The sequence below is a fragment of the Podarcis vaucheri genome, assembly GCF_965113315.1.
Source record: "Podarcis vaucheri genome assembly, chromosome: 7".
NCBI classification, from domain to species: domain Eukaryota; kingdom Metazoa; phylum Chordata; class Lepidosauria; order Squamata; family Lacertidae; genus Podarcis; species Podarcis vaucheri.
Window position 1 is genome coordinate 70774166 of NC_138765.1, and position 14343 is coordinate 70788508.

The 14343-nt window shown below is 45.1% G+C and overlaps 1 protein-coding gene across 12 annotated transcripts in view; it reads right to left on the minus strand.

Moving 5' to 3' along the window:
• Window positions 1-14343, minus strand: part of VPS13D (vacuolar protein sorting 13 homolog D) — a 123969-nt gene that overhangs the window by 74502 nt on the left and 35124 nt on the right. For 7 of the 12 annotated variants that reach the window (XM_082229635.1, XM_082229636.1, XM_082229637.1 and 4 more), the window contains 15 exons: window positions 13891-14073; window positions 13730-13777; window positions 12359-12578; window positions 11272-11482; window positions 10871-11042; window positions 10115-10221; window positions 8594-8803; window positions 7233-7498; window positions 6272-6405; window positions 5502-5657; window positions 4052-4286; window positions 3049-3123; window positions 2063-2269; window positions 938-1027; window positions 118-258 (listed from right to left, as the gene is read on the minus strand). In XM_082229635.1, coding sequence (XP_082085761.1) covers window positions 118-258; window positions 938-1027; window positions 2063-2269; window positions 3049-3123; window positions 4052-4286; window positions 5502-5657; window positions 6272-6405; window positions 7233-7498; window positions 8594-8803; window positions 10115-10221; window positions 10871-11042; window positions 11272-11482; window positions 12359-12578; window positions 13730-13777; window positions 13891-14073 — 2455 coding nt within the window. Of the gene's footprint in view, window positions 1-117; window positions 259-937; window positions 1028-2062; window positions 2270-3048; window positions 3124-4051; window positions 4287-5501; window positions 5658-6271; window positions 6406-7232; window positions 7499-8593; window positions 8804-10114; window positions 10222-10870; window positions 11043-11271; window positions 11483-12358; window positions 12582-13729; window positions 13778-13890; window positions 14074-14343 lie in introns of all 12 variants that reach the window. The other 5 variants (XM_082229639.1, XM_082229638.1, XM_082229633.1 and 2 more) reach the window with 2 other exon arrangements.

Here is a 14343-nt window from a genome sequence, read left to right on the forward strand (position 1 = left end):
GCTTAGAGAAAGATACAAACAAAGCCAAGGGTTGCAGCCAATGCTAGACCTACTGATAACAGACCCACTGAAACTGGTTAAATTCAGTGGGTTTACTACCCCACAGGCCTGACATACCGATTAACACAGTAGTTATGTTGATGTCCAAACGATGTTTCGCTTTCACTTCCAGCTTCAACCGGGAAGGGTGGAGGCGGCTGGCTAACTGCTGCTGCCAGGACACAGAGCATGGCCAGGGCTCAATAAAAGGCTCCCAGCCTGGGAGAAACAGAGGAAAACAGACCAATCATCACGATGGGTTAAAACATGGATTCTGAATGCCAGTCACACCAGTTTCATACATGCTGCAGTGCGTTTTGTGTTATTATGCTTTATTCAAGTAACTGCAGCTTCAAATGCAAGCGGAAGTACCCCAGTCTAACTATCCACTTCTCAGGTAGCATAAAAACAGAAACAGGTCTTTTTTCCTTTTCCTTTTTTTAAAAAAAGAGTATTCTCAGATGTACAGTGAACTCAGGTAAATGGCTGCTAGCCATGGTGGCTAAAGCAGCATCTCTCTGAGCGCCAAATGCTGGGAATACACAAACACTTATCCTCAAGGGTGGCAAACCCTTTTTAGCCTGAGAGTCATGTTTTCTTTCGTGTGACTTTCCAGGGGGCCACAATGGCAGTGGTGGATGAGGCCAGAGTCAAAACGTATTGAGCAATGAATGTAAATATTATCTTTGTACAGTAGGCTACACACACCTCTCTGTCCTCCATCCATGCAAACAAGAGGCATTATCGGAGTTCAAGGACATATTCTAGCCAGCCATAAACAGGCAAAGAAGGTGCAAAGCAGGGTCAGTAGGTGACGACCACCACAGGAAAACCCCGAGGGCCAGATAGAGGGGCTTGAAGAGCCACATTTGGTCACAAAGCTCCCCACCCTTCTTACCCGAAAGCTCGCGGTTATAGTAATCTCCTGAGAGTGTAAAATTCGCATAACCTTCAGGGCTGGCTCTTAGATGCTGGAGAAAATTCAGGTCTGAAATTAAACCATTTATACAAAAATTAATGAGCAACTTTTCAACCATTAAAAAACAACAACAACCATATCCCCTCCCAGCCTCAGTCCATAGTTAACAAACATTTTTCAGTTCATCACTTTGTGAGAAGGTGTTCTAAAGGACTCTATCCAGGTACGCATTTAACCCACACACACAAACACACACACACCCTCACCAGTTTTTTCTTTTTAAAGCACACTGAAGCACCAGAAGCAGTCATAACAAAAGCTGGTTCCCAAGTGGAAAGAGAAGAGGGGGGCTCTCAAAGGTGCAAAACAAAGGCAAATTAAATGGCATCACATTTCTAAGATATTCTTCCTTGGAGTACTTAGATGTACAGCATTGTGTCCTATGCCCATGAACTGCAAACAAACAAGCCTAATTAACTTTGAGTATCTTCAGAAATGTGTTGGGCCATTAATTGCTCCTTTTCAGTTTTTTGCTCTTTTGAGGCTCCACCTCTCCTTTCTTGCTCCTTCTCTGGTACTCAAAATGCTTTACTGGCAGACCTGCTTGATATTAACAGTGGGTTGAGACTGATGGATTCATTGGTTTTGTGGTGACTGGTATGCTGGTGAGACTTCAAGCAGGGTTGCTGGTGGAGACAGCAACCCTACTTGAAGTCTCAGGTGTTGCCTTCCTAAACTCGCTCTTTCTCTTAAAGGCACTTAACACCCGGGGCATGCTTTTCTTTCCCTGTTAATGACGGAAGATGCTGGGTAAATTCTGATTAATGCTAGGCATTATTCCAAAAGCCCACCTTGCTGTACAAGGGCTGATCCTCAGGTTCTTACAAACTTGCAATTCTACATACCACACCCTGACCAGCATTGAGCGCTGACTGAAGCTTATGTGGCTAACTTCCCAAGAGAAGAGATTACAGGATGGATTTCCAAGAACCTTAAAATGCCCTCATCACTCGAAGATTCCCCAGCCTCAACGAACTGAAACACAAGCCATGTGACAACCAGCAAACTCTGCAGCAACGGCTGCAAAAAAGTGGGAATATTTACGTGAAAAGGTTAGCTCGGCTAAGGGAACATCACAGTCCATGCAGTCGTCGATAAAGCAAATGCAGATGCTGTCTGCTTTAATTTCTACTCCAGAGATTAAGCGCAGAGCCATGGGGCCCTGGATATCACGGTGGCTGGAATCCAACGGTGCACACTTCAAAGGCTCGGCGTTCTTGAACAACCAGCTTGCTGCTTTCTTCAGCTGACCTGAGTGCACAACAAGCAAGCAATCAGACAGACACCTACTAAGCAATGCAAAGCAGGAAGGGCGTCAAAAGAAAACTGTTTCTTTCCCAATAATGCAGGCTTGAGCTAAAAATAAAATAAAATCAGAAGCCTTCAAAGTGTCACCAGATTAATATTATCTATCAATCTAATTGGACACACATTTCTTTTACTATCCCACAAGCACACCCAAAGCCAAAGAAACTCCCTCCATGCCTATATACGTAGCCAGAAGGAATAAAATCATGCTCTGAGCAGCCAAAAACCCTTGCCAAGAAGGGCCATACCTCTTTCCCCACCACAGCAGCTTTATTGCCATCCTGACTATTTAATTTATTTGGATAGTCTAGGAGGAAGGTTATAGACCTCCGGGTATAGGGTGGTATATAAATTCAATAAATAATAATAAATAATAAAATGATAAGGATGGTTTATATTGGTAGTCTTCAACTTATTCCAACCTTTAACACAAAAGTGCACTTTTGTATGGTGGTAGTGCTGCTGCAGCCCTTCTTAGATGAGGCCATGGCCTGGTAGCAGGCCCACCCCTCTAGTTGAAAATCACATCTTCACAAAAACGGGGTAAGAACAATCAATGTTATGGCACTGAGGGGGAGGGGAGGGGGAGAGATGAGGGGGGAAAGTTGTGGGCCGACAATATTGTCCACCTGCAAAGGATGGAATGCACTCCTGTTTTGCTGCGGCAAACTATTACAAGGACAATTTTATAACATCTGCAAGTCACACAAAAATAACCATACCTTGGCATACCAACAGAGCTTTGCGGCAGTCATCTAGGCTAAACCCCAGTTCCTGCAGTCGGGCAAGCTGCAACTCTGCAATTAAATAGTAAGTTGCTATTAAGGCCTGAACACATATTCACTTCCTGCTGTTTCCCCTCCAAAATATTTTATGGAAGCGGTCAATTGCAAAACACAAGGAACAGTTCTATTTTCAAGAAAAGTAGTATTATGAGTGTAGCATAAACAGTTAACACAATTAGCAAGGTTGGGGACAAGTCAACCAGTGTAAGACTGTAGATATACTTCTGTCATTATGAAGCCACATCACAATTGCCTAGAACTGCTATATAGAACTCTATAGTATAGTGTATTTTAAAATGGGGTTTCAGAGTTTTCAGGGGGTTTTGAATGTTTTATGTAGTTTTTATGTAGTTTTATGTAGTTTTCAATTTCATTGTTCTGCATGGGACAATGACAATAAAGATATCGTATATCATATATAACAATATATAAGCTATCATACTGGCTGAGTTCCGATTGTCATCTTTGCTTAAGTTGAGATAGGAACGCGCTTTTTGGCTGCAAGCAGGCAAACAAATCAGGAAGTCTTCCATTCCTGTGTCAGCTGAACAGGGAATCTGTGATTATTAAGCAGGATATTATTCCCAAGCTGTTAACCATGGTATCCTGGTTTAGATGACAACAGTAATGGAAGACTTCCTGGTATGTTTGCTCACTCAAATGCAAGAGATATGAGAGTATATGACACTGGATGTCATATCTGTAACAAGCATTGCAAAATGTAATTAATAAAGGATTTTTTGCGGGGAGGCAGATAAGCAAGCAATACGATTGTGATCACATTCAGACAATCTCCTTTTTATTGTATCATTTATTATTTTCATTTGCGTCTTAATCAAACTACCCATGTATGTCATGCTAAATCTTATGCATGATCTCAGCAATGGATGACTTAAGGAGAAAGTAACACAAGTTTAACTTTAAAAAAATGCATTCATACCAAGAACGGGATCCAAAGTGTGCTTGTATGTTTCTATGGTTTCTGACACCAGTCCTGGGATCTCATTTACCCAAGAGGAAGCAGCAGGAGAAGGAGAAGCTGTGGCCCTGGCATCTGAAGCAGCAGCTGGGTCCGGCACAGCGTTGCTGGTCTGACCAGGAATAGAGTTTGCAATGGCCAGAAACAGCTGGACATCGTTGTAAGACAGCCTGATATCCAATGCTTGTAACTGAATCTAAATAAAAATTAGGAACAGCAGCAAAGAGAAATTAGCAAGTGGGAATGTCTACAGAATATAGAAGTGGACTAAAAACAAAAACAAAATTACTTGACCCTGTTAATTAAACCATTAAAAAACCCTAAAACCCATATGTTTCTCTTTTAAAACAACCTGGTTTAAAATTAAATCAGAATCTAAAACACAAAGACAGGTGTTAAATGTTTCAAATCTCTCAGAACTCGAGTCATGAACTTTCTATCAAATGATGGAGTTTAAAGCAGCAATGGGGACTCCAGATGTAACACTCCAGATGTTGTTGGGCTGCAACTCCAGAAGCCCCATTCAACATGACAAATGGTCAGGGATGAAATGAACAACCTCTAAGAGGCCACAGGATCCCCATCCCAGTGTTGAAATAATCCATTTATACCAAGGGAGAAAATGGGGAAAATATCTGCCCTGTGAAGCGAAGTAAATTGGAAAAAAGGCACATATAAATTTCGGATTAGGATCTATTCACTGGTGTCTGAATCCAACCCCTTGTTCCAAGAAGTACAATATTCCCCCCCCCCCGGTGTCCTAGGACACATGTTTGTTCCAAAAAGGCACATCTGTACAAGCAGCTATATAGCTTGTTATTTTTGTTTAAAGAAAGGTTTCATAGAATTGTAGAGTTGGAGGGGACTGCAGGTGTCATCTAGTCCAACTGGCTGCGATTCAGGAATCGCAGCTGAAGAATCCCTTACAGATGGCCATCCAACCTCTCTTTAAAAATCTCCAAGGAAGGAAAGCCCACCAGCTTCCAAGGCAGCCCGTTCCACTGTCAAGCTGTTCTTGCTGTCAGAAAGTCTTTCTAATGTTTAGCCGAAATCTCCTTCCTTGCTATTTGAATCCACTGGTTTGGGTCCTACCCTCTGGAGCAGCAGAAAACAAGCTTGCCCCATCTTCCAAGTGACAGCCCTTCAGATATTTGAAGATGGCTTTCATATCACTTCTCAGAATTCCCTTCTCCAGGCTAAACTTAACACAACCAACACCCAACTCACTCAATCGTTTTACACGTTATCATGACACTTTCAAGGAAAGCAATTGCGACAGCCTTTGCAGGGTAGCTTGCACGTATATTTGAGAACGCCGAACACAATCATTTAGAGAAGCCTGCCCCATCCAGATGTTTGGGGAGGCAACTTCCATCAACCCCAGCCACCACAGGCTGATTTAGAGCATTACCTCTAAAACAGGTGGGAAGTCTTCACTGTTGAAGGCATCCAACAATCCTGAGCCGCTTGGATATGAAGAGTTCCCCACAAGTTCAACTTGAATTAGTACAGGGTCGATGATCGAGAGTGCTGTTTCCTGCTCGTTTCCCAGTCGGCATGAAAAAACCTAGGTGACACGGAACAGAGATCAAGCACTATGTTTGTGGTCTTCCGCCAACACAATTTTCTCCCTCCCCACACCTTGTGATACCCAAAATATGCTGCGGGGCGGGGCGGGGGGGGCAGGGCAAGGCAGTGGATTTTCGAAGGCTGGTCCAAGTTATGGTGAGATACAGCTTTTATGTATCTGATGGATTCTACCCTATTAGATTATTTAAAGCTCTTATGATACACTTTAGGAGACAGCTTCATTCTTTTTCTTGCCCGTTGTAGAAATTTTGATGTGCTGCCCTAGATGCTGTCTGATTTTTAATTGTGCTTTTATCGCTTCTTTAATTTTTTGTCTTTCATAGCATTACAATTCAGACTCCATAGGGTTTAAGTTGCAGTGCAATAAAATACGATATAAGAAATGCAAGAAGCAACAAAATACAATTGAAGATCTATATGGATATTTAATGCTGACATGCTGCGGACCACCTGACCACAATTTGGGAACCCCTGCGGACCAGAGTTTGGGAACCCCTGCCTTAGGATGACAGGTAAGCTTCCTCCACCCCAAAAAAATAACATCATCACCTGCTAGAATTGCATCAGGCGGCAGGAGAGATGCACTCTTACCTCAATGCCAGACAAACTGCCTGAGAAAGGGCGATCCACTAGTTTGGGTTTGTATGTGAGAACTGTGGTCCCCTTCAGAATAATTGCATTGGTATCCACACAGGACATGTCTTCGACCACCACAAATTCAGTATCTGAAGGGAAACGTGACAAGCATTTCTCCAGTTGGTGAATGGGTTTTGGATACTGTCAACATTCTCTCTCCAGCTTAGTGTGGAAAGTCAGATGTCACAAAATGAGAAATTTAAGGTAAATAACAGCTTTTTAAAATTTCTGATGCATGGGACTCTCCATCAAGCATCACAGAAAGGTAGCTAATTCTCAGCAATGGCCAAATAACACACTTGGCTCATCATTTCTGTTCATCTTTGCAGCCACATTCAACACTTAGCAGAACGCTGGGTGTCGACACAGAACTCCGAGAGCTACTGTCCCTAACCATAGTGGCAAACTCTAGAATGGGGTGTGGTGTGGGCAGATAAGTGGGAGAAAATCAGGGTTAACACAGATTGGCTGTTCCCTCCTCACCCTGCCAAAGTGGGTCTATCCAGGCTGAACCCGAGTCATCCCTACTGTAATGGTTCAGGTCTGAAACTGCAGGTGTTCAACCTGCAAACTGAGTTCTGTGTTCATGACGGCAACAGGAACATAGGAAACTGTGCCTGATACTGAGACAGTATAATCTAGCTCAGCATTGTCCACACTGACTGGCAGTGGTCCTCTGGGTTTTCAGGCAGGAAACTCTCCCAACTCCACCTGGAAATGCCAGAGATTGGGGCCTTCTATGCGTAAGGTAGATGCTCTATCCCTGGGCTTCATCTCTCCCACTCTCACCCCCCACTCTATGACAGAATGATACACAAATAATGTGGATAGAAGCATGAGTTGCCGCCATGGCAAAGCCTTGACCTCTGACTTCCCCCAGCCCTTCCCTTCCCAGCCTCCCGAGTTCTTGCCTTACCTGTCACATTTACCTTGACCTCCAACTGCTTTTCGGCGGAGACCTGAAGGGAAGAACGCTTTGTAACTATCCCACACTTCACTGCTTTGGGAACAACAGCGGTTTCACTGCTGTAATTGCGCTGTCGGGAAGGAGTGGCGCTGGACTCCTTTTTGGTGTCGCTGGGCGTCTGCAGAAAGTCGTGGACAAGCACTAGCCAATCGAAGATGAGAAACACGCGGAGGTTGTTCAGAACAACTGTGAAGCAGGAGGAATCCTTGGTAGATCTAGCGGGGAGAGATGTGAGCAATGAGTATGTTTATGCACCTTCTATCAACCCCAACTGCCCACTTTTGAGCATCCATCATTTTGAAATTATTTTGGGAGAGTATTAAGCAAGCAAAGCTGATTACACGACAGTTGAGATCCATCTTTTGTTCTAGTATTGATGCTGTGACATCGCTGGTTCAAAAGGATATACCGTATGTACTTGAATATAAGCTGACCCTCGGCTTATACTTGAGTGAGGCGGGTGGCGGCAGAGGGACGAGCCCTTTCTCGCCACTCATCCCTCCACCGCCGCCCGCCTCTCACAAGGGCAGCCACAGGAACCATGGCTGGGAGAGGCGCTGCGCTGTGCCTCTCCCAACCAGGCGCCTATGCCTGCTCTTGCTAGGGGGGGGCAGAGGGACGAGCGGCGAAAAAGGAGCCCTTTTGGGCTGCTCCTTCCTCTTCCCCCACCTTTGCCGCTGTCAGGGGCAGCGGAGGAGGAATGAGCAGCCCAAAAGGAGCCCTTTGCCCATGGTGGCGGTGGCGGTGAAGGAGCGAGCAGCCCGAAAGCAGCCCTTTCGGGCTGCTTGTTCTTCTCCTCCTCCGCTGCCGCCACCACCAGGTTTGTGGTGTGGTGAACCGGCTTATACAGGAGTCAATAAGTTTTCCTGATCTTTAGTCCTAGAATTAGGTGCCTCGGCTTATATTCGGGTCAGCTTATACTCGAGTATATACGGTACTTGAAACAGCTCAGCAGCTTGGCATCGGTTCTTTAGCTGCCAGCTGTGCTCCGTTATCCAGTCACACTAGTTTCATTTCAAGCCCCCTTGTTGGCTCCCCAAAGGCACCTGATTGGCCACCTTCGGAACAGGATGCTGGACTGTGATGGGCTTTTGGACTGATTCAGCAGGGGTCTTCTTATGTTCTTAATTATAAATGTTAATGGACCAAGTGATGCTGCAGAGACCATGAAATCTTGCCTGAAAAGGTGGCCTTGACACAGAGGCTCAAGTCCTCGGTGACCCTTAGCCTGCAGGCTGAAAACCAAGCTGAAGGCCACCTGTTCCACATGGGCCAGTCCTGGGCTGTCTGTGATCTCAGGCTCCTCCTACCTGTAATGAAGCTCAATCTGTATTGCTCCTTGAGTACTGCTGTTCTTCGATGACTGGAAGATACAGTTGAACACGTTTGGCATTCCCGAAGCCATCTTCTGCCCTGTGTACCGCGTGTCAAATGCCATCATGGAATGTGAAACCAAGTTGATGGATTTGGTTTGGTTTGAGAAACCCTCAAAGAGCAATTTGGACTTCTTAAAGTCAAACCTAAAGGAATTTGAAGCAAGGGAGAGCAAACAAAACAAAGCACCTCACAAAATGCTTTCCAAACAGTTTCCAAATATTCCGCTCATATTTGCATATTGTAGCATATGCTTCCTCCACTTCCCCCTGGAAGAACTGGGTTGTATCCAACTGAGTTTTACTCACGAGCAGACCCAATGAAATTAATGGACCAAAATGAGTGATTGCTGTTCATTTCAATGGGTCTAGCATTGGATGCAACCCATTGTGGCTGGCGGGAAAATTAAGTATAAGGAGATGGAGAGCTGGAACTCGGTCAGTATGGAAAACAACAAGCTAGACGGGTCAACAGTTTGAGTTGGTGTGAGGAAACTTCCTGCGCTATTATTACCTAGCTAAGTGTAGGAGGGTAAGGAGAAAGGTTGTAACTTGATGGTAGGGTGGCTGCTTTGAATGCAGAAGGTCCCTGGCAACTCCAGATCTAAGATACACAGAGCTGTTGATTCCCTACTGTAAGCAGAGATCACCCTGGCACCGGATTTTCTGAGCCAGCCTCAATCTGGCTAACGAAAGAAAATGAGAACAATGGCAAGTGAGGAATTATGGCTTCACCTTAAGTTTTGCTGTAGCCAAATAGGATGGGCAGAGCCTTGTGACAGCACTAGGACGCATCTGCCACAAAGCGTGCTGCAGGGTTAAGAGCTGCGAAGGACTGATACACTGGAATGGTCACTATTGCAAATTGTTACTTTCCCTTCCAAATTGTACTTGCCCTGCTTTACAAGCTTGCTGGTTTAGGAGGAGTTTCCTTTTGGCGTTGTTCAGCGTGCTGAGCACACTGTCCATCCTCTCTTCGTAAGGGGAACCTCCAAGCCCACAGACTAAACATGGCGCTCCAGGACTCCTGCCCATTTGGCCCACAAAGCCATTACCACCTGCCCTGCACCTGACAGTATACATGGACTCAGGTGTGGGGTGACTGTTCCTTTGATCGAGCAAGGCACAAGCCCACCAGCCTAAAGTGTGGGAGGGGGCGGAGAGGGGACGTTTGAAAGCAGGCTCCTACCAACCCATCAGCTGATGCCCCTTGCTCAAGGTTTTCAAAAGCGCCACCGCCCGGCATTTCTCTTTCAAACCTCTGCAAAAAAGTTTTCCCACCCCTCACCCACAGGAAGCGACATTGTCCCCTACTTTCATCATTTGAACCCTCCCTCTTGTCCTTTATCATTCATCTCTTGCATGGAGAAAAACAGAAAAATAAAAAACAACTGGGTTAGAAAAAATCAAACGCAGTAAAGAAGATTTTCTCTCTCTCGAAAGGGTGGGGAAACGTACCTGGCTAATGAGCCTTCCTTCCCCTGAGGATTAGTGAGTTCCAGACTTACATTGACCATGTCAATTAGGAAAGACACACAAGTGTAAACTTCACCACTCAACACAGTCTAAAAAGGAGAAACGAACAAAAACGGTTGCAAAGAAGGATTCCAGTTTCCTATCCACGTATTGCACTGAACACAACATTTTCTGAACGACTCCCAAGTTGAAGGATCACAGTCTTTGCTTACAGAATCCCCACTTGTGTTGCACCTCATCACCACACCTCTCAGTCCTCTGGAATTCTCCACACCTACACACTCAGTAACAAGTGCTTCAACGTGACTCCTATGCCTTGATAGAGCCTCAACATTCAGAATCTTCCTCTCTCTTCAACCAAGATTTTCATCTGACCCAGGCTTTATTAGTCAAGAGCCTTCTGACGGCCAGTGGTGGGCAGGGCCAGAGGAAAAAGCAGGTGAAATGATAAGTGTAAACGTGATTTTTACCTTAGGTTAGTTTTTACGCTTATTCATATGTCCCTCTCCATCCTCTGTCCAAGGAAGCAAGAGGCATTGCCAGAGTCCATAGACATATTCCAGCCAGGCAAAAGCATTCAAGGAGGTTGTGGAGCAGAGCCAGTGAAGGGGTGTGGCTGAGAGGGCCACATTTGGCCCAGAGAGCCTGAGTTTCCCCACCCCTGGCCTATATTATATCTTAACACAATGCAAATATTTCAGGACAGATTTTTCAACTGCAAAAGTGCACTCCTCTCACATGTATTCTTGGGTCCTGTAAGTCATAAGGCCGCATGAATTCTTCTATCGGCTCCCCAAGATTATTTTCCAAGAGTCCACGAATTAGTTTATATTTACTCAGATCCAGGGAACAATGCACCGACGACAAGATGCCATGAACAGATATATCAGGCACCGCGTGGCTTATCTCCCTACAAAAGAAAAACGCACACGAGTCATCACAATGTCTCGGCATCATGAAGCTGTTCTCCAACACTAACTTAATGAAAACGGTTGAGAAGCGTTCTAAAAAACTTCACAAGTATATATGAAAAACTGACACATTGCCACATAAAGCTGAAATCTTCCAAACGCAAGTGAACTTAACTCAGGAGGGGAGGCACCCCAGTGAATGTGGAATCACAGAGTCACATAACTCACTTGTCCAAGTTTCTTTCTACTTGCAACTTCAGCCTGAAGGGTTCAGTCAAGAGGCTCCCCCTTGTCTGCCTGACAATGAAGGATGGGAAGACCAGATCAGCACTCGCATCTTCCGTAGCTTTCGAATATTCTCTTGAGTACCTTTCAGCAGCAAAAATATCCATGTCCTGCAGGTCAACCACAATGCAGTCCAGCAGGCACATTTGTTCCTCTGCAAGAGATCAACCCAAAATATTTTACTTTCCCCTGCCCAGCTCTGCAAAAAGTGCTCTTTGCTACAGAGCATCGTTCTACATCATAAGGGCCAGTTCAAAGCCATCTCCAAGTGGAGGATGCTTACCATTTGGAGCTAACCGTCTTCGGTTACACACTTAAGCACCATGGTGGGAGGGTTTGCTATCAAAAATACAGCTCCACAAAAACACCTTTCAAAATCTACACTGAGCAGGGTACATACCCAGACCCAGGGCCTTGCAGAGCCAGGCAGAGGCCCGGGCCAGGGAGATAATGTGCCCCCCCTTTTTTTTACCCTGGGGATAACTGGGTTAAAATGTTACAGATAGGTAGCCGTGTTGGTCTGCCATAGTCAAAATAAAAAGATCCTTCCAGTAGCACCTTAAAGACCAACTAAGTTAGTTCTTGGTATGAGCTTTCGTGTGCATGCGTATCTGAAGAAGTGTGCATGCACACGAAAGCTCATACCAAGAACTAACTTAGTTGGTCTTTAAGGTGCTACTGGAAGGATTTTTTTTTATTTTGGGTTAAAATGTATTATACAATTTTTAATAGTTCAATAATGCGTTTAAAAATCTATTTTTAAGTAGACAAATTTGACTATTAATTATAATTAAATTATAATTAAAACTTCTCCGTCGATTGTGAATATGCTGACCGAAGCCCCCTTTGGAATCGGAGGCCTGGGCCAAGTGGCCTATATGCCCCCCCCCCCCGCTGTCTGGGCCTGCCAGACCACCCTGACTGTTGGATAACTTACCACATCAGTGGTAGCCAATCTGAATAGAACCAACACAAAATGAACAGGAGAAGAAGATCAATGAGTCTGTTGGTCCAGCTCTCTCCAACTTACCAGGACTGTCCGGGACTGGCAAAGTGGTCATCTTTGGTGGCTTAGCCAAAGCACTTGCTCCTGGGTCACTTTTTAGCCGACTCAGATTTGGTCCAGAAGAGGACAGTTTCATGAACAACCCTTCAGAGGAACATGATGCCGTCTTGGACTCATCAGTGCTTGCTGTTTTCTTCATGCTGTGTTTTGGGGTTCCCAGTGGGGAAGAAAACTGAACGGAATCCTGCTAGAAATGGGGGCGGTCCAAAGTTAGGGAAATTCACTGAGAGAAGCAATGGGCCACAAGTTTTTTTTTTAATAAAAAAAAATACATCCATAAAAGGAAATGTCCTTGTTGTTTATTTCTATAACTACTAGTTGGGCCTGAACAGATAACCTGGTGCTCTTCAGGTGTTTTGGACCAGTGATAGCTGATGTCCATTGGAGAGAACTGGACCGACAGTCTCACTGATGCTCTCCCTCGAGGGGGGACAGCTAACAGTAGGTGAAGACAGAGTCGATGACGGGCCAAGTTACCTAAGTCTACTATTCTACCTATCCTCCTCCCTGTCGAGTTCCACAAGGGCAAAAGTGAGAGCAAGAAGGAGGAAGCTGGCAGGCATTGAACTAGATGCAAAGTAAGAAGGGCTGGCAGGTGGGAGCAAGCTGAGGTTGGTGGGGCAGTGCCCCATTTGTCATAAAGAACCACCCTCCACTTTTTGGGGCTACAACTCCCTAGATCCCCAGCCAGCACAGCTGTACTAGCAAGTTCTGGTGGGAGTTTTAGCCAGAAAGGAACCGGGCCAGCAAAAGCTGAGCTATGTCATGACAAACGAAATATTCCATATACAAGGAGCAATTCTCACTCCATCGATGCAGACCCTTACTGGAAGTGCATTTTCTTCCTGAAAAGCAGCTGCAGCTGAAGATACCCTCTGCCCACTCCACAAACACTTCCTATCAGTTGTCACCCTATGACACCCGTCTCTGCTGTATGCTGCCCAGAAGCAAGGATGGCTGCACAACTCCTCCTGACTCTAGGCAAAATGGGTGATGGGGGACACAGATGGAGATGTATTATGCCTGTGAACATTGAATTACACCACAAGCTGGCACCCACTTTCCACTGACACCTGCAAATAAGGTGAGGCACTTCTGAAGAGCACTTTGAAAAGGCACAGCAAAAGAACACCGCAAGATAAAACCAACCCTTATGGAATTCTGCAGCTGATTACTGCAGCAGTAATTGTGTCAATTATCACAGCAGCAGTGGTAGTATTTTCAGAAATATGAACACCGTGTTTTGAATGAAATGTGCATGGTAGCTGAATTCCACATGGGTTCTTAGCACAAACACCCAGCACCCTCTCTGCAAGGAAGGATGCTTGGAGATACCTCACATAGAATACGATCCTTGTAGACTCCGCCTTGCAAAATTGAGTCCTCGGGGGGGAAAGGAAAAGGGGACAGAAATATTTCAAAACAAATGCTTTTTTGCTGTCTCCTGAGCTTGACTGCAATGTACAGAACAGTGAAGGCAAGTACATTAGTCTTACCTTATCTTTTAGCGAAAAGGTACCAGGGGTACCTGCAAAAAGGAACCGGTTCTTGACTTTCAGTTTCCCAAGATTGGCTACAATAAGATGGTTGGATCTGGAGCTTTCAGGAATGAGGAGGACAGGAGCGCCAGCTTCGATGTCCAGAAGAACTCTGGTGGCTCGCTGGGCCTGATCTCGTACCTTAGGGAAGAGAGAGGTTGTCTCAAAAGATGCCCTGTTAATGTCATGGGTATGCTATGCCTCTCCCCCAAAAAGTACAGAAGAGTGATTTTACAAAAAATCAAGTGATGATTTTTCGCTACTACCGCAATGCTGAAAACCTGCTACTGGTTTCAGTTAATCTCACCCAAACTTCTCATGGCCAAAATGCCAGACCTTCCAAGTCTGCCTGAATTCTACACCTTGGGGAACATCACTATTAAAATACTAAAAAAAAATACACAAAATTTA